Source organism: Ornithorhynchus anatinus, chromosome 8 (assembly GCF_004115215.2).
Source record: "Ornithorhynchus anatinus isolate Pmale09 chromosome 8, mOrnAna1.pri.v4, whole genome shotgun sequence".
NCBI classification, from domain to species: domain Eukaryota; kingdom Metazoa; phylum Chordata; class Mammalia; order Monotremata; family Ornithorhynchidae; genus Ornithorhynchus; species Ornithorhynchus anatinus.
In genome coordinates this window covers 4188961-4213186 of record NC_041735.1, presented here as the reverse complement: position 1 = coordinate 4213186, position 24226 = coordinate 4188961, and the positions used below count along the sequence as shown (strand labels likewise).

General features: G+C 42.0%; 1 protein-coding gene across 5 annotated transcripts in view; it reads right to left on the bottom strand.

Annotated features, from left to right (window-relative positions):
* Nucleotides 1-24226, bottom strand: part of NEDD4 (NEDD4 E3 ubiquitin protein ligase) — a 118701-nt gene that overhangs the window by 13828 nt on the left and 80647 nt on the right. For 3 of the 5 annotated variants that reach the window (XM_029070543.2, XM_007669246.3, XM_029070545.1), the window contains 11 exons: nucleotides 19771-19937; nucleotides 17908-18025; nucleotides 17543-17710; nucleotides 16254-16319; nucleotides 15213-15332; nucleotides 8212-8418; nucleotides 6824-6901; nucleotides 6542-6596; nucleotides 6388-6446; nucleotides 4894-4959; nucleotides 184-413 (listed from right to left, as the gene is read on the bottom strand). In XM_029070543.2, coding sequence (XP_028926376.1) covers nucleotides 184-413; nucleotides 4894-4959; nucleotides 6388-6446; nucleotides 6542-6596; nucleotides 6824-6901; nucleotides 8212-8418; nucleotides 15213-15332; nucleotides 16254-16319; nucleotides 17543-17710; nucleotides 17908-18025; nucleotides 19771-19937 — 1334 coding nt within the window. The remainder of the gene's footprint in view (nucleotides 1-183; nucleotides 414-4893; nucleotides 4960-6387; nucleotides 6447-6541; nucleotides 6597-6823; nucleotides 6902-8211; nucleotides 8419-15212; nucleotides 15333-16253; nucleotides 16320-17542; nucleotides 17711-17907; nucleotides 18026-19770; nucleotides 19938-24226) is intronic. The other 2 variants (XM_029070541.2, XM_029070542.2) reach the window with 2 other exon arrangements.

Below are 24226 nucleotides of genomic sequence, written 5' to 3'. Positions count from 1 at the left end.
CACTCCAAATGGATAAAGGCTTTTAAAATTCTGGGGTCACAGAAATTTATGGCTGGGACCCCTATATTATATTAATAAACCCACAGGCTGTGTCAAAATAATACCAGTTTGGAGATTACGAAATATACAATATTTTCTCATAGGGTGTCTTTCCCTGTATTATGTCGTAGCAACAACACTTACGTGGCAGAATATTCAAACAACCCATAATAAGGGTTAAACATCTCCTTGGATATTAGGAAGAACCATTCCCTTGCCACTCCTCCATAATCTAATCCTTTTTCACCATCAAATTCAATCCACAGTCTAGCTTTGAGGAAGTCTGCTCTTTTGACGGCTATAATTCTTCTATAAGAATCCTCAAGGATCGCTGTGCGCCGTAGTTTCATTTCAAATCTGTTTGGGATATCGCTCTGAGAAACAAAAGATAAGAGTCCATGATTTTTGTCGAACCTAAGAGCAAATACGATAGTAAATCGCAACCAATTCTGAGGCATTTATGAACCGGAGCTCGTAACCATTGAAACGTGTCAACAGTCGGGGTCGCTAACCGTTAGGATTTTAGGGTGCACGAGATAAGTGAGTCTTGCAAATTTTTACCATTTGTCTGTTTTATTGACAGTGAAACATCATCTCACGGACTACCAATGCCCATCAGCATCTAAGGGTAACCACGTACTCCCTGTGGTTGCTGGACAAAGGAAGCATATGGGAAAAATTCTCTTTGGCAATTTCCTGTTTTCCTCCCTTCTTTCCCTGACTCACGGAACACTCTGTGTGTGTGTTTATTTCTGGGGCTTAAAGAAGAAAACTAAAGGAAAATCCCATCTGGTCTGTCAGAGCGGGCTAGACACTCCAGCGATGTCCACCTTAGGGTGGAGAACACAGATTGCCTTCAGATCAACTAAAGGCAAATTGTAGACGAATGTTAATTATCGATCCATATTGCCTCCCCTCCCAATTGTCCAAAAAGCTAAAGTGGGTGAAGTCACTAGGCTAGCTTCAGTAGAGATCGCACGGCTCTACCTTTTCTCATGTGGATAGTTGGCTCCATTGACATTAGGGCCGTGTGCGACTTAGGCGGAGTTGGGCTGCTGTCTGATTTTATGGGACTCCTCGTGGAGCCCATTTTAAACCAAGAGGTGGGTTACAGAGGGTCACGCCTCTAGTTCATTCATTCAATCGTATTTACTGAGCGCTTCCTGTGTGCAGAGCACTGAACTAAGCGCTTGGAAAGTACAATTCGGCGACAGAGACAATCCCTACCCAACAACGGGATCACAGTCTGCTCCAGCCCCTAACCTCGGGCCTAAAGTTAACCCTAGTCCTCTATCCTGCTTTGGGAGTCAATCTCTGAGTTTCATTTTCTTCTCCTGTAAAATGGAGATACACTTATTCTCCACACATGTTGGACCGTGATCCCTGGGTGGGACAGGGACTATATCTGATCTGACTGTATTTATCGTAGGACTCAGCACAGTGCAAACACTTAATACCATAATAATTAAAAACAATCTCTCTTTCACTCTTCTGCATCTCTCCCTCCCTGTCAATCGTATTTATTCAGTGCTTACTATGTGCAGAGCACTGTACTAAGTGCTTGGGAGAGTACAACAATAAACAGACCCATTCCCTGCCCACAACGGGATTCCAGTCTGGGGGGGGGGGACAGACATTAATATAAATTACAGGTATGTACGCAAGTGTTCTCTCCCCACCTGCCTCACCACATACATATGCATTACCGAGAGTGCTGAGATTTTGTGAATACACCACCGGTCCTATTAACGGTTATATTCATGTGACAGTGGCTTTCAGCAATTTCCAAGTGGGTACAGAATGTAAAAACCTACACTCATAATTAATTCAATCGCCTAAATGAGAAAGGCCAGTTTTACTCTTCAAATGCATAATAAATGGTAGAGAATATTTCAGAGAGATCCAACGCAAGTATCCTTATCACTTGTGTACTGGAATATTAGAGAAGCGGCGTGGCTTAGGGGCAAGAGCCCGGTTTTAGGAGGCAGAGGACGTGGGTTCCAATCCCGTCTCCGCCACCTGTCTGCTGTGTGACCTTGGGCAAGCCGCTTAACTTCTCTGGGCCTCAGTTTCCTCATCTGGAAAATGGGGATCCGGTAAGCCCCACGTGGGGCGACCTGATGACCTTGTATCTACCCCGGTGCTTAGAACAGTGCTTGGCACATAGTAGGTGCTTAACAAGTACCATTAATATTATTATTATTATTTAACAGGCATGAAATCTGCAAGAAATAAAAGGCCAAGGAGAAGAATTGCATGTAAACATCTTGAACACCAGGGGGCAAAATGGGATTAATATTCCAAGTTTTCGTTGTTTTTTGTTTTTTTTTTTAACTCACCGCGTCCTATCGCCGGATGTGGGGTAAGGGAAACACTACTATGATCTCCAACTTATGTATATTAGGGGAAAGCCACCCACTAAAATACTACAATACTGCGACTAAGAGAAACTATAAAATGGCCAGCTAGACAAAGTATCACCGACAGGGATTAGGGTACAGTGGGAGGGCCTGTGGGAGGATTGTTGTACGCTTGCCCACCCTATTTTTGGCTCTGGCGGGGATTACTGGCCGTGTACTTTCATAAGTACTAACTATAACAGCTCACTCTCCTGAATATCCTCAGTGTCCCCTCCACGGTGGATACAGCCTGACTCTTCAGAAATTCCGGAGTTACACTAAAGGAATACATACCCCGCTCCGATTTTCTGGGTCAGTTTAAAGTTCTCCGTGCTCTGAAATTTATCCAAAACATTCCTTTTCTCTTTGCCTGCCCCAGCCAGAGAAGAATCATTTGAGGATGGAGCATTCTGAATAATGTGGTTAACTCTCAAAAGAATTAATGATAATATTTTGCAGCAAAAAGGGTTAGGAAACAGTCTATGGAGATGCTGGAATACTTGGCTTCATGCTAAAGGCTTTTTACATGGGAAAAAATAAAGGGTTGATATGTTTACAAATAAGGATTCAGGGAAGATATACCACCTTGTTTCTTATTTACTAAAGTCTGCATGGCGATTAATGGATTAAACCCTCCAGACCGTAAGCTCCCTGTGGGTAGGGAATATGTCTGTTGCATTATTGTGTGGTACTCTTCCAAGCGCTTAGTTCAGTGCTCTGCACACAGTAGGCACTTAATAAATACAACTGATTGACTGAGTGAATTCACCAGACTTCCTAAACCCCATTTGGTCAGTGGAGTGTTTGGGTAAATGAGGGATGGGATGGAGTTGTTTGGGTAAACGAGGAATGGGATGGGATGGAGTTGCTTGGGTAAATGAGGAATGGGATGGGATGGAGTTGTTTAGGTAAACGAGGAATGGGATGGGATGGAGTTGTTTGGGTAAACGAGGAATGGGATGGAGTTGTTTGGGTAAATGAGGAATGGGATGGGATGGAGTTGTTTGGGTAAACTAGGAATGGGATGGGATGGAGTGAAGAACAGATACTCTTGGGGCAACCAAAAGGCATCTCTCACCTACTTCTGTAGGGAAAAAAAATGGGGGGGGGGGGGGGGGGCCTTGGACCCTCAATATCTCCCACTGCTGGCTGCCACCTGTCACCTGGTGAACAGGGTGGACACTTTCTGTGAAGCAGGAAGGTGTGGAAGTGCTTACAAGAACACGAGAGGCAGCGGGGCTCAGTGGAAAGAGCCCGGGTTTAGGAGTCAGAGGTCACGGGTTCTAATCCCGGTTTCGCCACCTGTCAGCTGGGTGACTTTGGGCAAATCACTTCACTTCTCGGTGCCTCAGTTACCTCATCTGGAAAATGGGGATGAGAACTGGGAGCCTCACGTGGGACAACCCGATTACCCTGTATCTACCCCAGCGCTTAGAACAGTGCTCGGCACATAGTAAGCACTTGAAAAAAATACCAACATCATTATTATTATTACAAGAAGGAGGGAAGAGTGCACCCACAAGAAGAGAGGAGCCCACCCGACGAATCTGAGCTTTCCGGTCGGAAGGGCCCAAGTCATTTTCTCAATTAGTATCTCCTCTTCCATTGGACCAGTCCAATTATAGTCGAGTGGCGGAGCCGGGCTTAGAACCCACGACCTTCTGACTCCCAGGCCCGTGCTCTACCCACTACGCCTTGCCGCTTTTCTATTTGGAGACACTGATAGTGGAAAAATAGACAGTGGAGCTGTCATTTGGAAATAATTCGGGCCACAGCAGGTGGGAATTATGAAGACTGGGGAAAGGAAATAAGCCAAGCCCCAGATGCCCAAGACGTCTTGGCCTAGTCACTGGGCTTTCCCGCTCTCCTGGACAGTCCCCTTGATTTATCTTTGTTTTAAGTCCCCTGTGATGGCTATTACTGCCTTGCCTGGTAAATACAGAATCGGACCATTTTATCTTCAGAATTATTTCCAAATGACAGCTCCACTGTCTATTTTTCCAATATCAGTGTCTCCAAATAGAGAAACGGCAAGGCGTAGTGGATGGAGCGCGGGCCTGGGAGTCAGAAGGTCGTGGGTTCTAAGCCCGGCTCTGCCACTCGCGGGCAAGTCACTCCATTTCTCTGGGCCTCAGTTACCTCATCTGTAAAATGGAGATTGAGACTTGGGAGACCCACAGGGGACCGGGACTGTGTCCAAACCAATTTGCTTGTAGCCACCCCAGCGCTTAGTACAGTGCCTGGCACATAGTAAGCGCTTAAAAAAATACTACAATTATTAATATAAAATAACTCCAGATCTCTACTGCTTAAAATACTCTGTACTGATTTATTATTCATTTCCATTTTTTCCCTATGCGTTATTCATGAATACTAGTCCTTTAATAGAATCAGTAGGAATGCCACAGAATTTTTTTTTAATCACGACTATATTATTTTTGCATGAATTACCAACCTGCTTTTTCATCTTCTTTCTGAAGAATTCATACTTTCGTTTATAATCCCTGGAGTACGGCACAGCCTTGGTTTAAAAAGTTTGGGAATTAAGAAGATTTAGTAATATTATGAACCGAGGGGTTTTTTTCCAATTACTAGGCAAGAATTTCATTGTACATAAATCCAAGACAACAAAGAGAATACTTGGAAAGAAAAGTTTAGTTTAAGAATACAAAAAAAGACACCAACATTTAAAAAAATCTAATTTTCCTGATTAAGAGACAAAAAGGCATCCAGTGATTCTTATTGCTTCCTGAAATGCAACATACCAGATCTAGGAAATTTCTTCCAAGTGGAAGGAATCTTAGACATGACATTTTCCATTTCTAAACAGATGTCCAAAGCTTCTTCCCCAATAGAGGAACGATTCTTAAAATGCAATTTACTCGGAATTCCGAGCAAAATGCATTCCTTTAATATAATTCCTGAATGTAAACATTTGAAATAAGTAAAAACTAAACTGGAAAATATGCAACAAAGCACAGTCTGGTGGAAAGGGCGTGAGCCTGGCAGTCAGCGGACCTGGGTTCTAATCCCGGCCCAGCCGCTATTTGACCTTGGGCAAGCCGTTTCACTTCTTTGAGCCTCAGCTTCCTCAGTCGTTAAATGGGGATTCAAAATCTGATCTCCCACCTTTTTAGAATGTGAGCCCTGTGTGGGATGGACTGTGTCCAACCTACCTAATTTGCAAAAAAATTATTACAGTGCTCGACAGAGTAAGTGCTTAAATGCCACTGTCACTATTACTGTTATTAAGTAGCTTGACCAGATGAAGACAGCATAGGCCTGAGGTTTCTATTAGGATCTGGTTTCTAATCCTGCCTGTACCACTTGCCTAATGGAAGTGGGCAAGACGCTTAATTTCTCTGTGCCTTAGTTTTCTCATCTGTAAAATGGGGATTAAATACCGGTTCTCCCTCCACCTTAGACTGTGAGCCCCACGTGGAACTGGGCTGTGCCCAACTTGATTATCTTGCATCTACCCCAGTGTTCAGTACCGTGCTCGGCACATACGTGCTTAAATACTATCATTTAAAATGATTAGAAAATGATAGTTTTGGGTATTAAGAATTAAAAGTAGGAAGAACCACTTGGAAAAACTTTACTTATAGCTACACAGAGCTAATGTTTCTATTTGTCGAAAGATAATTCAATACCTGTTTTCCTTCCTACTTAGATTTGTGAGCCCTGTGTGGGACAGGAACTGGGTCTGACCTGATTATCTTGCATCTTCTCCGGCACTTAGAACAGTGCTTCAATCCATCAAAGGTATTTATTGAGCGCTTACTATGTGCAGAGTACTGTGCTAAGCCCTTGGGAGAGTACACTATAACAGAATTAGCAGACATGTTCCCTGATCACAACGAGCTTACAATGTGGAGGGACAGTACTTGCCACAGAGTAAGCGCTTAATAAATACTACAGTTATTAACTGGTGTAAAGAGTCACTTACCGGTCCCGTTATTGCTACGTTTTGCAATCGAGGATCTTCCCATTGTGTTCTCTTGATATCTGGGGGGGAAAAAAATGTACGCTCTTTCCTTTCCTTGCCAAAATTCAATATTACAAGACGTATAGTAAGGAATCGAAGGTCGCATTGCACGTACTGTGATTTATGTAGAAGAGTCTTCCGTCGGTATGAGTCCTTTCTTCCCAACCTGGCTGTAAAACAGAGTGTAATTTCATTAACGGTTTGGGCTCCAGCGTGAAAAAATGAATTTCAATCTTTATTTAACTCATCCGAGTTGAGAAGGTACATTTTTAGATCAGGAAGTAGGAATCAAATTCGATGTTGATTAAAAAACACCTGCAAGCTATTAAGGTGCTGTCTCCAAAACCTAAAATGTTTTCTACACTAGGTTAAATCTCCAACTCCCACGGAAACTTACAGGTAAAGGTCCTAAATCAATAGGATCGAGTGATGTCTTTCTTCTCAGGTGAGCTGGAATTTTCAATCTTGGATCTTCCTTTTATGTGTAGTCATCCAGTAGCAAAACAAAACAAAAGAACATACTTAAACACAATGAGAACCATGCTTAGTGCTATATAAGAGTCCCTCCTTTCATGTCTGCACATCTACAAAACAAGAGTGAAGAACACCAAATTCTTTAGAAAGAGATCTGTTTTACTGCCACATACAACTCACATACTCTCTGGAGGCTTTGGCTTTTCTTCTCAGGGAAAGGCTACACTGTCTAAAAGAATTTTCTTCTACAAGTAAATGTCTGGGAGGAAGGGGAATCTTCTGAGAAGGGGCCAAAAATAGAAGCCAGCCATTTCTCCCGGGTCTTGAACCGACACTAACGCCTCATTTGGACTTTGCTAATTCAGAATTCCCAATCATTCAGGGTGGTATGTGATTTTCATCGCTAAAATGTTTAAAATACAGTCATTTCTTCTGCAAATGGTTGTGATACATTGCTACATAATGTAGGTCTAGGGTGCGCTGCCATTTTCTTCCTTGACTGTCCCTCATTTTACACATTCTCTACATTTGCACAGTCCTCTAGGCTGTAAGCTCACTGTGGGCAAAAAATATGTCTCTGTATTGTTATATTGTCCTCTCCTAAGTGCTTAGTACAGTGCTCTGCACACATCTAGAGGAGATTATTAGCTGTTAAAATTTAGGGGGTCGACGGCGAGATATTCAGGCTGTGCACTTGTTTCTTTTTTTAATGGTATTTATTAAGCATTTACTGTGTGTCAAGCACTGTTCTAAGCACTGGACTAGATAAAAGGTAATTAGGTCAGACAGTCCCTGTCCCACACGGGGCTCACAGTTTAAGTCGGAGGGAGAACAGATATCGAATCCCCACTTTACAAATGAGGAAACAGGCACAGAGAAGCGACTTGCCCAAGGTCACACAGCAGGCAAGTGGTGGAGCTGGGAAACAGGCTCAAGTCACACAGCACGGTGTAGTGGGTAGAGCCCGGGCCTAGGAGTCGCAAAGCCATGGGTTCTAATCCTAGCTCCACCACTTGTCTGCTGCGTGACCTTGGGCAAGTCACGTAACGTCTCTCTGCCTCAGGTACTTCTTCTGTAAAAAATAGGGATTAAGAGTGTGAGCCCGATGTGGGACAGGGACTGTGTCCAACTTGATTAACTTCTATCTACCTCACTGCTTGGCACTTAGTAAGCGCTTAACAAGTACCATAATTTTTTAACCCGAGAAGTAGACCTTTAAAATATAATCGCTATTCAGCATTTAAGAAAACTGGCTTAAAAATAAACCTGGGAGAAAACAGGCACCTGACCGATGGAAAGAATTAAAATTACCCAGGTGGTCGTTTTGGTGTTGTGATCAATAAAGAAAGGCCTGCCATTTGGAGCATGTCGAACTTCCCAGCCTTTGGGAAGAAATCCCTGTTGGAGTTCCGGCTGCTGATGTAAGGAGTGTTGGGATGGATCGGTAGCTGCGGTTTGAGGTTGATGGCTCAAGGAAGAGCTTTGGCTTGAAGACGGCTGACCCGCCTCCAAAGTGGCCTATAGGGCATTAAATTGGAAAAAGTCAGCGACGTTTGTCAATTCGCAAGAAATAACAAAACCGCCCCATTTTTCATATGAAATGTTGAGAGATTCTATACCACCATTCGAGATATAGAAGTCAAGAGAAGGCTACATACATATGTAACCTATTTTAAGAACAGCATGCCCAGGTAGTTAAAGTAGGAACATTCATTTGCTCTTTTGCTGACATTTTTCTCTGGCTGTGTTTTTTCTGCACCTCATTTTCCTTTTCTCTTCATCCTCCTCAATGACTTCTAGTTTCATAACCATTTCTCAAGGTAGCAAAGACTGAAGACTCTATACGGGATCCGTCGGAAGGAAAGTTTCTTAATTTAAAAGCTACCACGCGTAATTAAATGACTCTGGCAAGGAACTGACATCTTGAGGAAGGTCACGCGATCCTGCAGTTTTGTATTACCTGGGACGCTGGACATCCTCAGATAACCTAGAGCCATAAATTTCCATTACATAGAATTTGTTACAGATTATGATTAAAAATACCTACATAATCATTTGTAACGACAGCATAAGGGGTCTGTTGCATAATGGTTTCTACAGAAAATTGCACACCATGTTGATTCTTCTCAGAACACAAATATGGATTCAGTAATAGGAGAGCCTACTAACTAATTAGGTCATAAGCAAAAGGCCTCCCCTACATTAAGTCCATTAAAGACTCTCCGGGGCATACTTATCTGAACCATTATTTACACTTCTTGGGTAGTAAAGGCATCAGGCCAATAGCCTTGTGCTTCGCAATATGACTGGGGAGAGCGGGCACGACTAATAAAAATAATCCCTGCAGCCGAGCCAGAACGTTCTCAGATTCCTCCCGCGATGAAATAAACGCTAAGACAATAAAATCTACTAAAAATATGCTCAGAATTCCACACAACTGTCTTGCGATTCTCAAAAACAACTAACCTAAGCATGCTACCCCACTGCTGTATAATCTGTTCTTTTCTTAGGAAACTTTAAAGAAAGACTTCACAGGTATATGGACCCTTTTGCTTTTAGGTCACTGACTTGAATCTAATCCAGACTGGTAGTGATCAAAATAATTATTTTATGTTGGTTCAGTGCCCTCTATGAAAGTTTATATACTTATTCTGGCCTCAGAAAAAGAAACCTACCCACCCACACGCTGGCTTATTTGCACCACCCGTGTCCAAAATGGAAGCAGGCAGTGTGGAGACATACAGAAGTAGCCAACGAACAAGTACCCGGGTTCATTCAATCGTATTTATTGAGCGCTTCCCGTGTGCAGAGCACTGTACTAAGCACTTGAGAGAGTACAATACAGCAATAAACAGACACATTCCCTGTTCACAACGAGCTCACAGTCTAGAGCAAGGGGAGACAGACATTAATACAAATAAATAAAAGAAGTGCTGTGGGGCTGGGATTGAGGGGCGGGGAAAGAGCAAAGGGAGCAAGTCAAGGCGAAGTAGAAGGAAGCGGGAGATGAGGAAAGATGGGGCTTAGTCTGGGAAGGCCTCTTGGAGGCCTTCGTATCACTTCACTTCACTAGAGAAGCAGCGTGGCTCAGTGGAAAGAGCCCGGGCTTGGGAGTCAGAGGTCATGGGCTTGAATCCCGACTCTGCCCCTTGTCAGCTGTGTGACTTTGGGCATGTCACTTAACTTCTCTGTGCCTCAGTGACCTCATCTGTAAAATGGGGATGAAGACTGTGAGCCTCACGTGGGATAACCTCATTCCCCTGTATCTACCCCAGCGCTTAGAACAGTGCTCTGCACGTAGCAAGCGCTTAACAAATAGCAACATTATTATTATTATTACTAAATACTATTGAATGAATGAATGAATGATCTATCAACCATACTTATCGTAAGTGCTTGGGGGAAGTACAAAACAACAGTATTAGCCGGCACATTCCCCGCCCATGACAAGCTTACAGCCTAGAGGGGGTCAGACATTTAAAAATAAACAAAAAAAAAAAAAACAACCACCCACCCCGCACCCAAAACAAAACGAGTTTCATCAGGCGACTGCAGACGATGAACTTAAAAAGAACAGGCTTTACAACATGTGAACCAGCCAGATTTGGGGTGGATATTGCAACATTTGTTGAAATTGGAGAACTGATGAAGATTAGCTCCTGGTCGCCGGGCACAACCTCTTTTGGAGAGCTTCCTGGTTAGCAGGGGTTGGTCTTAGGAGTCAATGGGTAGTTTCTGAGCCTTCCAAACCTGCCCAGGCGTAAACAGGACCGTCTAATGATAGTATCTCCACTACTGGAATAAAAGCACCTTGGAACCATCATAAATGTGCCAAGCTTGCTTCAGATAGAGAAGCAGCGTGGCTTAGTGGAAAAAGCCCGGGTTTGGGAGTCGGAGGTCGTGGGTTCTAATCCCGGCTCCGCCGCTTGTCTGCTGTGTGACGTTGGGCAACTCACTTAACTTCTCTGTGCCTCGGTTACCTCATCTGTAAAAATGGGGATTAAAAAATGTGAGCCCCACGTGGGACAATCTGATTACCCTGTATCTACCCCAGCGCTCATTCATTCATTCAACAGTATTTATTGAACACCTACTATGTGCCGAACACTGTATTAAGCGCTTGGAATGGACAAATCGGTAACAGATAGAGACAGTCCCTGCCCTTTGACGGGTTTACAGTCTAATCGGGGGAAATGGACAGACAAGAACAATAGCAATGCTCTGCACATAGTAAGCGCTTAAACAAATACCATAATTATTATTACTATATACCCGCTGTTTTACAGATCCGTTTCATCCAGCTCATTTTTTTTTTATGGTATTTGTTAAGCGCTTGCTATGTGGCAGGCATTTTTCTGAGGGCCGGGGTAGATTCAAGCTAATCAGCCTGGACAGAGTCCACATCCTATCTGGGGCTCTCACGGTCTTAATCCCCATTTTACAGTTGAGGTAACTGAGGCACAGAGAAGTTAAGTGACTTGACCAAAGGCACACAGCAGACAGGCAGTTGTTATTCATTGCTTTAGATTGTGAGAGGGTTTTGTTACTTATTCCTCCGAGGGGCAGGGTCTCCCTACTCCACATGAGGTAAGTAAAACAACTGGTCAGTGTAGTGACTGGCCCACATTAAAAAATAAATAAAAATAAAATAACAATAAAACAAACTCTACTAAAAATGGGAAGATGCAAACTATTTCCCCTATCCTTAATATATTTTAATGAGCCTCTCCACCTCTAGACTGTAAGCTTTTTGTGGGTAAGAATTGCATCTACCAACTCTGATGTATTGTACTTTCCCAAGCACTTAGTACATGCTTGGCACCCAGTAATAATACTAATAATTAATATTAATAATGGTATTTATTAAGCACTTACTATGTGCCAGGCAATGTACTAAATCCTGGGGTGGATATAAGCAAATTAGGTTGGATACAATCCCTGTCCCGCGTGGGGCTCAGAGTCTTAATCCCCACTTTAAAGATGAGGTAACTGAGGCACAGAGAAGTGAAATGACTTGCTCAAGGTCACACAGCGGACAAGGGGCAGGATTAGAACCCATGACTTTCTGACTTCTATGCCCATGCTCTGAGTTCAATAAATACCAGTGATTGATTTCTTCCCCCTGGTTTTCATCATCCTTATTAAAACCCGAACTAGAACCATCCTCAGTGCTCTATTGGGCAGTGGCTTATGAAATGTGGGAGGGCACACAGATTTCTGTTGCAGAATGTTCAGACATATTCTGCTCCATGACTAGACAGCACCCTTCTGTCCTTGCCACCCTCTCAATCTGCACTCTGCCAGTCACTGAGACTGGCAAGAGACTGTTGAGAGTTCAGAACACACCATCACTGCAAAAATAACACCTGTCCGCCCGTCCCTAAAATCCGATCAAGTACAGGAGGCCACAGACCAATCGATTGCTGGGGGGAGAAAACGGCAGTTCCCTTTGACAGTGCTCCTGGTGTGCTCGAAAATGCTCCACCCAGATGGCAGGGGCCAGAAAATACACCCTACCAACACTCTACCATATTCTCATGGGCAAGGTGTTGGAATTGTACAACATTTACACTCACGGATTCGTTCATTCATTTATTTAATCATTTTCCTGCAGTCACAATTAGATCTCCTATTCTTCGTACTTAATAGGTTCCCAGTGACATCCTGATTGTTACAGAAACTAACCAACCTGCTTCTAAACTGGGAAATTACGTGCCAATGAGAGAGAGAGAGAGACTGAAAGAGAGATGTGGTGTCTTGCCCTTGTTTCGAAATTGAACATCTACATTTTCTGAGATCTCAATAGATCTCATCTGAGATCTAACCTCATCTGATTAGACTGTAAGCCCATCAGTGGGCAGGGACTGTATCTGTGGCTGATTTGTACATTCCAAGCGCTTAGTACAGTGCTCTGCACATAGTAAGCGCTCAATAAATACTATTGAATGAATGAATGAATCTTCTTGCTCTCTCTTTATTTTCCTCTATCTCCCAACACCTCTTCTTCTCCATTCCTTTTCCTTCCAATCTCTAGCTACACTAATAGAAGGACGACATAAAATGAAATTGCACTTGAGTTCAAAATAAGTGAAACTGAACCAGTCCCCGGTACCGACGGCGACACTGCGCTAAGTTGGAGCCCAAGGGAAGAGCAGCTCTGACTTTGAGAACTCGGGACTCTAATGGAGAATCACAGCAGTTTATCAATAGGCATAAAAACAAAGCACTAGAGTATAAAATGATACTAATATTTAAGACTGTCAATACATGTTAAGAATATCTATAGGACATATAAAATACTCAGAATAAGTATTTAATAATTGTCCTTATCATACGAGCTAAATTATCTACCTCTATATTACATTTACGTCCTCGATTCCATGCACATCTAGGTCAGCGTGTCTTTTTTATAATAGCAGAAAGACCCAGGCTGTGCCAAGGCATTGTTACCCTTGTGATCTCCGTTTCTCCTGATCTTCTCTCACTAGTTGAGCTGTAATTCTCATAACACGCCCTTCCCCGACATTTGAGTGCTTATGGTGTGAAGTGCTTCTCTAGACGGAAAGCTCGTTGTGGGCAGGGAATGCGTCTGTTATACTACTGTGTTGTACTCTCTCAAGTGCTCTGCACATAGTAAGCGTGCTCTGCACAAAAATACCACTGATTGATTCGCCAGGGACCGGCTCTGCTGCTTTTTTTTCTCTACGTTTCCTGAGGGATTCAGGCTCTCAGCCCCAGTCCCTCCTGCCTCCCTCTTTTTCCCGATGCTATTTCCCCATTTTTTCCCACCTCTCCCTTGATTCCAGGTCCTGTTTTTGTTCCTGACCGACTGAGGACTCAGTCCTCCCAGCAAATTGCAAGCTGGGCGTCGTCTGTGAACCAAAAGGGCACTCGACCAAGCCCAAATGCTGACAATTTATCCTTTTTAGCTAAATGCAAGCTTTTAAGGGGCAGGGCAAGTCTGTGTCTATTTTATGAAACTGTGAAAGTGCCAGGCCTAGTTTCACATAAATAAGGGCATATCACTTACTGATTTTTGTTTGATTTTAGAGGGTTGTTTTCAGTCTCACTACTTTGCCTTCTAATAGGGAAAGCAACCTCCCTGGACTAGTGTTGCAAGGAATTAGGTGCATAACCATCAAATTACAGAACTTTTCCAGGGCTAGGTACAGTCCTGTGTCTAGGCCTGAAAAACTATTTGGTTAGGAATATCAGAAATAAGGATTTCCAAAAAACAGAAGATTAAAAATACTATGGGGATATCCTCCAATTTTCCTCTTTGTACACTTTTTCCAATTTTCTGGATCAGCCTGATCACTCATGAAGAGTTCCAAATTCTGAATCCTGTATTGAAGACTCATTCTCAAATGAGCTGGAACAATTTTTAAATGGCATTACCAGTATCCAAGTGCAACCCATAGCACTTCACTTTGCCAGATATCATTTTACCATCGACATATCCTGTACACTTAGATAGAGCAACAGACAGGAAGTGCCCAAGTATTTCAAGCTCAGAAACAGAATGTACAAACGTGTAAACAAACAGAAAAAGAGCCTCAAATCATTTCAGGGGCCCTTCAGGAATATGAAAACATATTTAATCAAACATTTTTATTTCATAATCATTAAATTTTTAACAAGAATGCCGATCCTGAATCACGTGGACAATTGCCTCGATTTTTAATAAATTATATTATGGGCTAAATCCAGTAGCCATCCCTTCTTCAAATTACACACAAAGGAAATATTTCTTCAGTTTAGAGTCAAAACCAAAATTTGTTCTGGACAGTACAACTATCCTAGGAAAGACAATTATTGAGATTTCAATCATCTCAGCCAAAAAAAAAAAAAAAAAAGTCAAAGATCTGAAAAACAGACTTTTATTAATACATTCAGAAGAATTGTTAGGAGCCAATGGTAATGCTTTAGTGTTTAGAAACGTATCAAAATAAAAAAGGTAAACTTTTGCTCACTCAAATATATGGACCGTGTAAATGTATGCATTCCTAAGACTTAGACTATATATATAGCAGATCTCCATTCACCTTTCTAGTTTGAAAAAACAACTTTTATTTTCTCCAAGTTCACACTGCTTTTACGAGTAATAATAATAATGTTATTTGTTAAGCGCTTACTATGTGCCAAGCACACGTTCTAAGTAGACTACAGATTTGGACATTTGTGCCTTTTCATAGAAGAACTGAGGCGCTACTTCAGTTCCAAAGTCAAACAATTAAAAATAGGAAAAGCGATTTTGCTTGTGCCGCTCTACTTAGGTTATTTAATTTCATACAAAAAGGGTTATAAAATACCTGGATAGCAGGCTTCATCCAAGTAGTAGTTCTGGAATTGTGATCGATATAGTACGACCTCCCTTTATCATCTTGCTTTTCTTCCCAACCTGGTGGTAATCCAGATGAAGTAGGCAAAAGCTAAAGTAAAATAGTAAAGGGAGAAAATATATAGACTACAAAATATCAAACAGTGGCTTTCACAGTAGTAACATTCTAATGTGTAATGGTGATCTTAATGAAAAAAGTGAAATTCTAAACTTCTCAAAATAACAATAATAATAATAACAACACTTAACAAATGGGCTTACTATGTGCCAGGTACTCTACTACGTGCTAGGGTAGATACTAGATATTCGGGCTGGACACAGTCCCTGCCCAACATGGGGTTCACAGTCTTAATCCACATTTTACAGATGAGGTAACTGAGGCTCAGAGAAGTGAAGTGACTTGCTGAAGGTTACACAGTGAACAAGTGGTGAAGTCGGCATTAGAACACAGGTCCTCTGCCTCCTAGGCCTGTGCTCTTTCCACTAGGCAACGGGCCTGAGAGCCAGCGGGTAAGGGGTTCTAAATGGATTCTAATCCCAGCTCCCCCACTTATCTGTTGTGTGGCCTTGAGCAAGTCATTTCACTTCTCTGGGCCTCAGTTACCTCATCTGTAAAATGGAGAATGAGCCTGGGAGCCCCATGTAGGACAGGGACTGTATCCAACCCAATTTGCTTGGATCTGCCCGCCCCCAGTGCTTACTACAGTACCTGGAACATGTAAGCACTTAAATACCATTATTATTATTCATAATAATTTTACTTATTTTGATTCAATTGTTCATGAATATTTCTCTGGTTCTCCCCTGAATGAATACTCCTTGTGGGCAAGGGATATATATGGTGCTTCTGCTCAACTTTCCACAACTGAATGAATTCATTAGGTGCTCAATAAATACTACAACAACAATCTAGTAAAAAGCACAGAACCTCAGGACTCTGGTAATAAGCAAAATGAAAAATAGGGATTTTTAGGGTTTTAAACCGTGTTTGAGGGGAGAGGCTGAAACTTACCACAGGAAGGGCAGGCTGTTCTTCAACTGTATAGGTTTGTACGTTGTCCCTTCTGCTGGAATGATGCTTGAAATAAAACAGAAAAAAAAATAAGATGGTAATTTTGAAAGTTTATAAATCAATAATCTTCCTCATGAAAAAAAATTATGGCTTGGTTTTACTCATTTTGTGAAAGGTTCAGGATTAAATCATGACCTATGGTACATGTCCAAATACACCCAAAATTCAACTCTGTGACAAAGCAAAACAAAGAAAAGCCATTTCCTAAGTAGTTTTTGTGTAATCTCATAAGAACGAAGGAGTTGGGCTTCCTTTCTTGTTATGACATTTCCTCTGTAGAATCTATCCTTTCTATTGTTTCTAAAACATGCTGACTCAAATTCAAATAAGATGGTATCTCCCTTCCTCACTGAGATGCTGTGAGGAAAGGAATCAGATAAGGAGAAAACACTCTGGAAAAAAAACAAAAAAACACTCTACAAAAAGCAATTATTACTTACTGAATGGATCAATTAGAAAAACCATCATCGTCTCAGTGTGCAGTAATGGCCAAAAAGGTTAGGAAAATGCCAGGCATCATTCAGAGGCCTGTTGAAAGCTAAAGGCCCGGATTTACCCCTCTATAAATAACATGTGCAGTTGTGATCACTATCCACAGTCTATAAAGATGGAAGCGGACGGGAGGGGTATTTGAAGTCTAAAAAATGTTGAAGAAATGGGAACTGCTGTTCACCAAATCCAACGATGCCCAGAACCACAGGTCACTTGGTGAAGGCCGATAAAAGGAGGTACCTCTGCACAATGGATAAGCAAATGGACTTGAATCCAACAAGAAGTCATTCAGGCCCAAAATACCCAAAGATCCATCCTGGATTATAAGGTGCCAAATCTAATCTAAACCACACAGGGCAAATACTTTCCTCCAAACATACTTAGGAACTTCTTTTGGAGACAGAGTAATAAAGAGAACGGACCAGCAGTAAGATTCAATCGGATATTACTTCTGTTCTTGTGGAAAAACTAAGTTGAGTTTATGTTGGTTACATAGAAACTTTTATAAAAGGGAAAATAAAAAAATGGAAACTGAAAAGGGGGGTGTGCGTGAGAGCAAATAAAAGACTCAAACAATACGTATATCAGACTACTGCTTCTAAAGCAGCAGTGGAGAAGTTTCACGGCGGTTCTCCCATGCCGTTAAATCAAAGATAACTGCAAAAAAAAACTGAATCTAAATGGATATACTCTTCATTTTTGCAAAACTGTTTTAAAGCAGTCTAAGGCTATCTTACAGAACTGGATGCTTGCCGGCTCGTGGCTGTATTTCCAACGGTAGTGAGTCGGGCATTCAACTCTTCTGCAAGGTGACTCTGAATATCAAAGTTACTTGGGGTTGGAGGTGACTGAATATTCTGGTGGCTGTACATTGTAGCTTCATCTTCTGTTATAATATCCCAGCTCTAAAACAAACAGAATGTCTTAAGCTAAAAATATTCTAATCCACTTACCTAACGGACAGATTACTTCAGATAGCATGAAAACTGTTCCTACCAAAACTTAGATTTTTTTCTTTTTACATTCACACACATACACACACACACACACACACACACAAATATTATATATATTTAGAGAGAGAGAGAGAAAAACACACTACCTCTGGAGACTCTCTATTTTCTAAAATTTCTGTTTCGTCAGATATCTGACGCCGGGTGGTGAATGCATGCTGTGCTTGAAGCTGAATGTTACCACTCTCTGCTTCGGTAATGCTATCCCTGAAAAGAAAATATAAGTGTCACCTCCTGCATGTTCCAATAGAAAAGATGGTCAACAACGTTTCACTGAAAATTCTAGATAAATAGACTCATAGGTTCTGGCCAACGGAAGGGAAAAAAATGTCAAAATCCAAAGTTGGGATGGTGAGGGTATAGAGTTGTGTTGAATCCCCACGTGTAACATTTATTTATATTAGTGTCTGTCCCACTCTCTAGTCTGTACGCTCATTATGGTCAGGGAACGTGTCTGTTTATTGTTGTATTGTACTCTCCCAAGCTCTTCCTACAGTGTTCTGTGCGCATTAAGCGCTCACTAAATTCGACTGAATGAAGGAAGGAGTAGCAGCTGCCTAAAAGGCCTGTCTGTAACTTGTTATAGTAATGGGGTCATTTGGAGTAACACTGCACCGCAGCAGCTCGATAAGGGAAAAGAATATGTCCACCAAGAAAGGGCTTAGTATGATGCTCTGCATGTTCTAGGTGCTCAATAAATACCATTGATAATAAAAGTGGAATTGATAATAAATTGATAATTGATAATAAAGGTGGAATTGATAATAAAGGTGGTTTTTCCCACTTCTTACGGCCACCTCGCTGGCCTTCCACAACTCCCACTGACACCCCGTCCAATCCCAGCCTGTCCATCCTCCCACCCTCCCCCCTCGCAATTGCCTTCACCGCTGCAGACTGAACCTGCTGATCTCACACCAAACAGTTGCTTGAAGATTCTACTGGGGTAGGACGGGACTGTGAAATGTCCCACGTGATATTTTTAAAAATCAATACGAATAATGGGATGACCACGTATGACCCTGGGAACCACAAGGAACACTTGTAGTTAGAGGCAAAGGGTATTAGTAACAGAAAAAACTCTCATCGATGGGGAGAGGCTAATGAGTTTCAGAGTTCACTCAATTCCTGACCTCTTTGTTCAGCCAGACAAAGGTTATGTTCAGAGAGGCAGCGTGGCTCAGTGGAAAGAGCACGGGCTTGGGAGTAAGCGATCACGGGTTCGAATCCCGGCCCTGCCACTTGTCAGCTGTGTGACTGTGGGCAAGTCACTTAACTTCTCTGTGTCTCAGTGACCTTATCTGTAAAATGGGGATTAAGACTGTGAGCCTCACGTGGGACAACCTGATTACCCTGTATCTACCCCAGCGCTTAGAACAGTGCTCTGCACATAGTAAGCGCTTAATAAATACCAATGTCATTATTATTATTATTATTATGTTTAGGTTGATCAGAAAGTCCAGGGTCTAAAAATGATATTCATTAAGGGTAGCTGTCGACTCACATCATTTGATTTTTATTAGAATTTTAAAATATGGCCTAGAAATACAAAGGCATGCACATTTGAACTGTTAACTCAAAAACCTCGGAGCAGTAGAGATGCATTTTTTTTTTTGCACTGAAGTATTTAAAAGACAACAGCTACAAACTGAGAGGGGCTTCTTTGAGAGTCGGTTTTAGGATTCAAAGAATCACAGTGTAAACTAATGCAGTAGTAATAACCTAGTCAATAAAACAATAAACAGATGGAGAAACCAACTGGGTCGCATCCAAGGAACGCTTGTAGAAATTTAGCCATTACTAACCTCCACAATAAAAAAACCAACAACTCTAAAAGTGAAGATCTCAAGCCCTGGCAGACTATTTACATCTTGGTGGTAAACAACCCGCCTTAACCCCCCATTCTCATTCAATTAGATTGAGTGTTTGACGACAAAATTTCAAACAGCACATACTGGGGTGTTGGTCTTTTCCACTGAGTTCTTCTAGACTCATGATTTACGTAATAGGTCCTTCCCAGAACGTCTTGTCTTTCTTCCCAGCCTGGAGGTAGAGGAGAAGATTCCTGTTGTTGCTGCAAATGGCAAGCCGCATCAGGTTGGTCCAATATAATCCAGCCAGGCTGAAAACCACAGTAATTTAAATGGTTAAAGAGTGAAGCTTTATTTGTTTTACAGACTTTACCTCTTAAATGTTTAGGTGAAATATAAAAATAGGTGTTGTGGGTTTTATTAATGGTATTTAAGCACTTATTATATATGACAGGCCCTGCTAATAAGCACTTGGTAATCAGTTTGGACACGGTCCACGTTCCGCACTGGGCTCAGAGACTTAATCCCGACTCTGCCACTTGTCAGCTGTGCGACTTTGGCCAAGTCACTTACCTTCTCTGTGCCTCAGCTACCTCATCTGTAAAATGGGGATTAAGACCGTGAGCCCCATGTGGGACAACCTGATTACCATGTATCTATCCCAGTGCTTGGCACATGGTAAGCGCTTATCAAATACATTATTATTATTATTATTAATCCCCATTTTAAAGATGAGGTAACTGAGGCACAGAGAAGGTCACAAACCCAAGGTCACACAGCAGATCAGTTGTTGAGCCAGGATTAGAACCTAGATCTTCCCGACTCCCAGGCCCGCGTTCTATCCCTGAGGCCATGCTTCTTCTTCTTAAGCTTATTCAGCCCCAGGAATCACTCACTGAATCAGGTAGTTCACTGGTAAGCCCTAGAAGATTTCTAGATCAGTAATTTGCCAATATTAAGAATTACTGTACAAATTATCAGTAGTTTGGATTGGCATGTATTGATACCAAATTTCGGAGCACTTCAAGTTTCTAAAAACCAACTCCTAAAATTACTAAGAGTGTCTAAGGCTGTTGGCCTTGATTCATTGAGATGGCAGAATCCAATGGAATTAAAAAAAAAAACAAATCAAAAAAGAGTTCAGCTACATTGCAGTTTTCAGAAGGAGAAAATAGAATGCAAGCAAGACCTCTGACAGGTAAAGACTGCTTAACGGTGAGCCCGATCAGCCTCTCCCAATTCCCTCCACTCGGGAGGGGGAGAATTGGTCTTGTAAGCCTATGGAGACAATCCAGGAAGCTTGCAGTATTAAAGGAAAAAGTTTCCATGCTTCTCGGCGCTATAAAACATGCGTTCTTAAGCAAAAGCCATGCTATGTATCCATTTGGGAGTCAACACATGCCACTGAAGATTCTTTTGGGAAGGGACAAGGGAGAAATAGAGGGGAGAGGGGAAAGAGAGGGCTACTGAAATACTCCCAAGTATTAATATTAATCAGGTTATAAAAATGAACTGGATTCAAAACCAGTTTATTAAGCCTGGGTTTGGGGTGCTTTTTCTTTCAAACTGATAGTGCTGGTTCATTAATTCCTACTTTAAAGAGGCCATTAATGCCTCTAAGTGCTGACCTTTTAAAATAAAACAGACTCACTATGGTGAACAGTTTAAGCAGACAGCAAATGTTATTCTGCACATATTTGACAGAATGGAACGGAACAAAAAGTCACTTTCCAATCTTTTGAGTGACTCAAGGAAATCAGTTATAAAAGGAGAAAGAAATTATAGTAAAGTACATCAGGCAACTGCAAGTTATAATAAAAGATGGAAAGAAAAAAAAATCCCGGGGAACTGGAATGACTGAATTCAAAGCAAACTCCATTTCTCTCTGCGGCTTTTCTGCGAAGAATATAGGGTAATGTGTATCTTGGCATAAAAACTGGTCTGAATTTACAATTCCTGGTTCAAATGGTAGAAATGAATTTATAAAAACATTTAAGTAGCTTTTCAACTACAACACACACCACATGAAGTATTTTTAAACCATAACAACTCAACAAAAGCAAAAACTCGGCTCTGAAGAGACTTGATTCCCACTGTACCGCCACACTCTCCGTACATTTAAGTTTATTGACCACAGGGACAAATTGAGTGCCTGCTTTTACTAGAAATAATAACGATACTAATGATGGCAATAACTGTGGCGATAATAATGATGGTATTTGTTAAGCGCTTACTATGTGCCAAGCGCTGTTTTAAGGGCTGGGGTAGATGCAAGGTAATCAGGTTGATCTCCGAATGAATCCCCATTTTCCAGACGAGGTAACTGAGGCACAGAGAAGCTAAGTGACTTGCCCAAGATCACAAAGCAGACAAGTGGAAGAGCGGGGATTAGAACCCACATCCTCTGACTCCCAAGCCCGCGCTCTTGCCACTAGGCCACGCTGCTTCTCGCTGCTTCCTACTGTTTCCGTATCAGTTAAAACATAACAAAGCCGCGTTACCCTCTGAATCATAAAAAATGGAAACAACCCCCACCTCCCCATGCTTATAGCACAATGGGTGGCATATATCTGCTCCTGCTCCTGGCAATTTCACACCAACCCTTTGCCTCTGTGCACTGAAGAAACCTTTACTCAACCTCTAGCACGGCTCTGGCATTGGATTACTGATAGACTGCTCTGCTCCGAGAGATGGACTGAGTCGCAGGGCTATTCAATTGCCGTTCTTGTCTCCTTGTCAGTTGGTTTCCGTGTCCCGTAATCCCACCGCCACTCATCTTACTTCGCCGTGGCTCTGGTCAGGAAGTTGGGCTCGTATCTATTTTGATTCGGTGAATGGTACTGACGCAATATAAAATGCTTCAGGCCTAACTTCTTTTTTGAAGGTGTATTTTTGAAGTGTTTGATGGCTTTAACAGATGAAGATAGAAAAGGGCATGATTTTTTGGAAGGAACTGTATTTTTGGTCTTTCTACCAAGTCCAAAGCAGCAGAGTTGATACATTTACAGTTCGGGACTATTATAATCTTCACTTTTAGTTAAGAATTCTTTTCAAAAAAAAATAAAAATGAAAAGCTAAATGGTATTTCCTAGAAATTCAGATGTATTATATAAATTTTAACTGCGTGTTCCCCCACCATTTCAACGCACTGATTCTAATTTAACCGCTGGTTAAGAGTGCTACCGAAAAGAGCCTTACAAATGATTACGATACTACAGAGTTTGGTGCGGATCTTGCAGTCCTCAACTAACCGTAAACATATGAGTTTTGTAAAGCTCAAAACTACCATGACTGGTCTTCTTGAAAACAAACTCGATTTGCTCTTGAGGGGAATGTAAAATTACACAGTACTACTTTCTAATCTTTTAAAAACTGCAAGTACTTTGCTTTTCTGCAGCGTAGCACTGCGTAAGCAGCTGCAAACCAGAGGCAAAGGAACTGGCTAAAAGCCGTTACGGTCGCTAGCCGCAGAGGGGATGAAGGAGCGGCACATGTTTGTGCTACGCTTCGGAGGGCTTTTCATAACTACATACACTTCTTTATGGTTTCATCCACTGAAATGACAACGTGCCTTCTGAGGGATGTCAGACCACAGAATGAAGTAAAGTGGTTCTACCCCCGATGAATGAACTATGAATAAGGTACCTGTGACAAAATGTCTGTGGAGGAGAACCTGGGAGCAGGTTATAAGTTAATTAAGTCCTCTGAGAAGTAACTTTAAAAGTTAGCTAAACAGTCCTCTTTCTTCACAGTAGAGCTTCTGGGAGCTTTGCGTTCTACAAGGCCTCCTTTGCTCAAAATTACAGGATACCAAAAGTGCTGGGGAGTGAGGCATTTAATTCCCTTAATATTTGGTTGGCTTTTTAAGTGATCTTTATGGGACCTGACAAGTGGAAGAGAACACGGGGAAAAGGGGGCAAGATGGACTGTGGAGAAAGAAGAGGTCCACACAGAGCCCTGCAGCAGTGAATGGGGAGTACCTAAAGAGCTTGAATAGGGCAGCTTTCATCTGCCCAGGTTCTCTCTGTAAAGGAAAGCTGGAGAATTGATCCATCCACCGCCGGGATGCCCCTCAAATGGCTCTACAGCAGGTGGATGGAGACCAGACCAAGTCTAGGACTCCTATAGCTTTTTTAATGGGAACCACCACGGGATTCTCTACGTCTGGCAGTTGTCCCTCAGTCTCCAATTCCTAGTGGATAGATCACGGGCCTGGGGGTCAGAAGGACCTGGGTTCTAATCCCAGCTCTGCCACTTATCTGCTTTGTGACCTTGGTTAGTCACTTAACTTCTCTATGCTTCAGTTCCCTCATCTGTAAAATGGGGATTAAGACGGTGAGCCCTATGTGGGACAGAGACTATGTGTCCAACCTGATTAGCTTGTATCTACTGTGAGCCTGTCATTAGGCAGGGATTATCTCTATCTATTGCCGAATTGTACATTCCAATAGTAAGTACATTCCTTAGTGCAGTGCTTTGCACATAGTAAAGGCTCAGTTAATACAACTGAATGAATACCCCAGTGCTTAGTACAGAGCCTGGCACAGAGGAAGCACTTACATACCTTCTTTCTCTACCAGAAAACACCTTCAGAGATAAG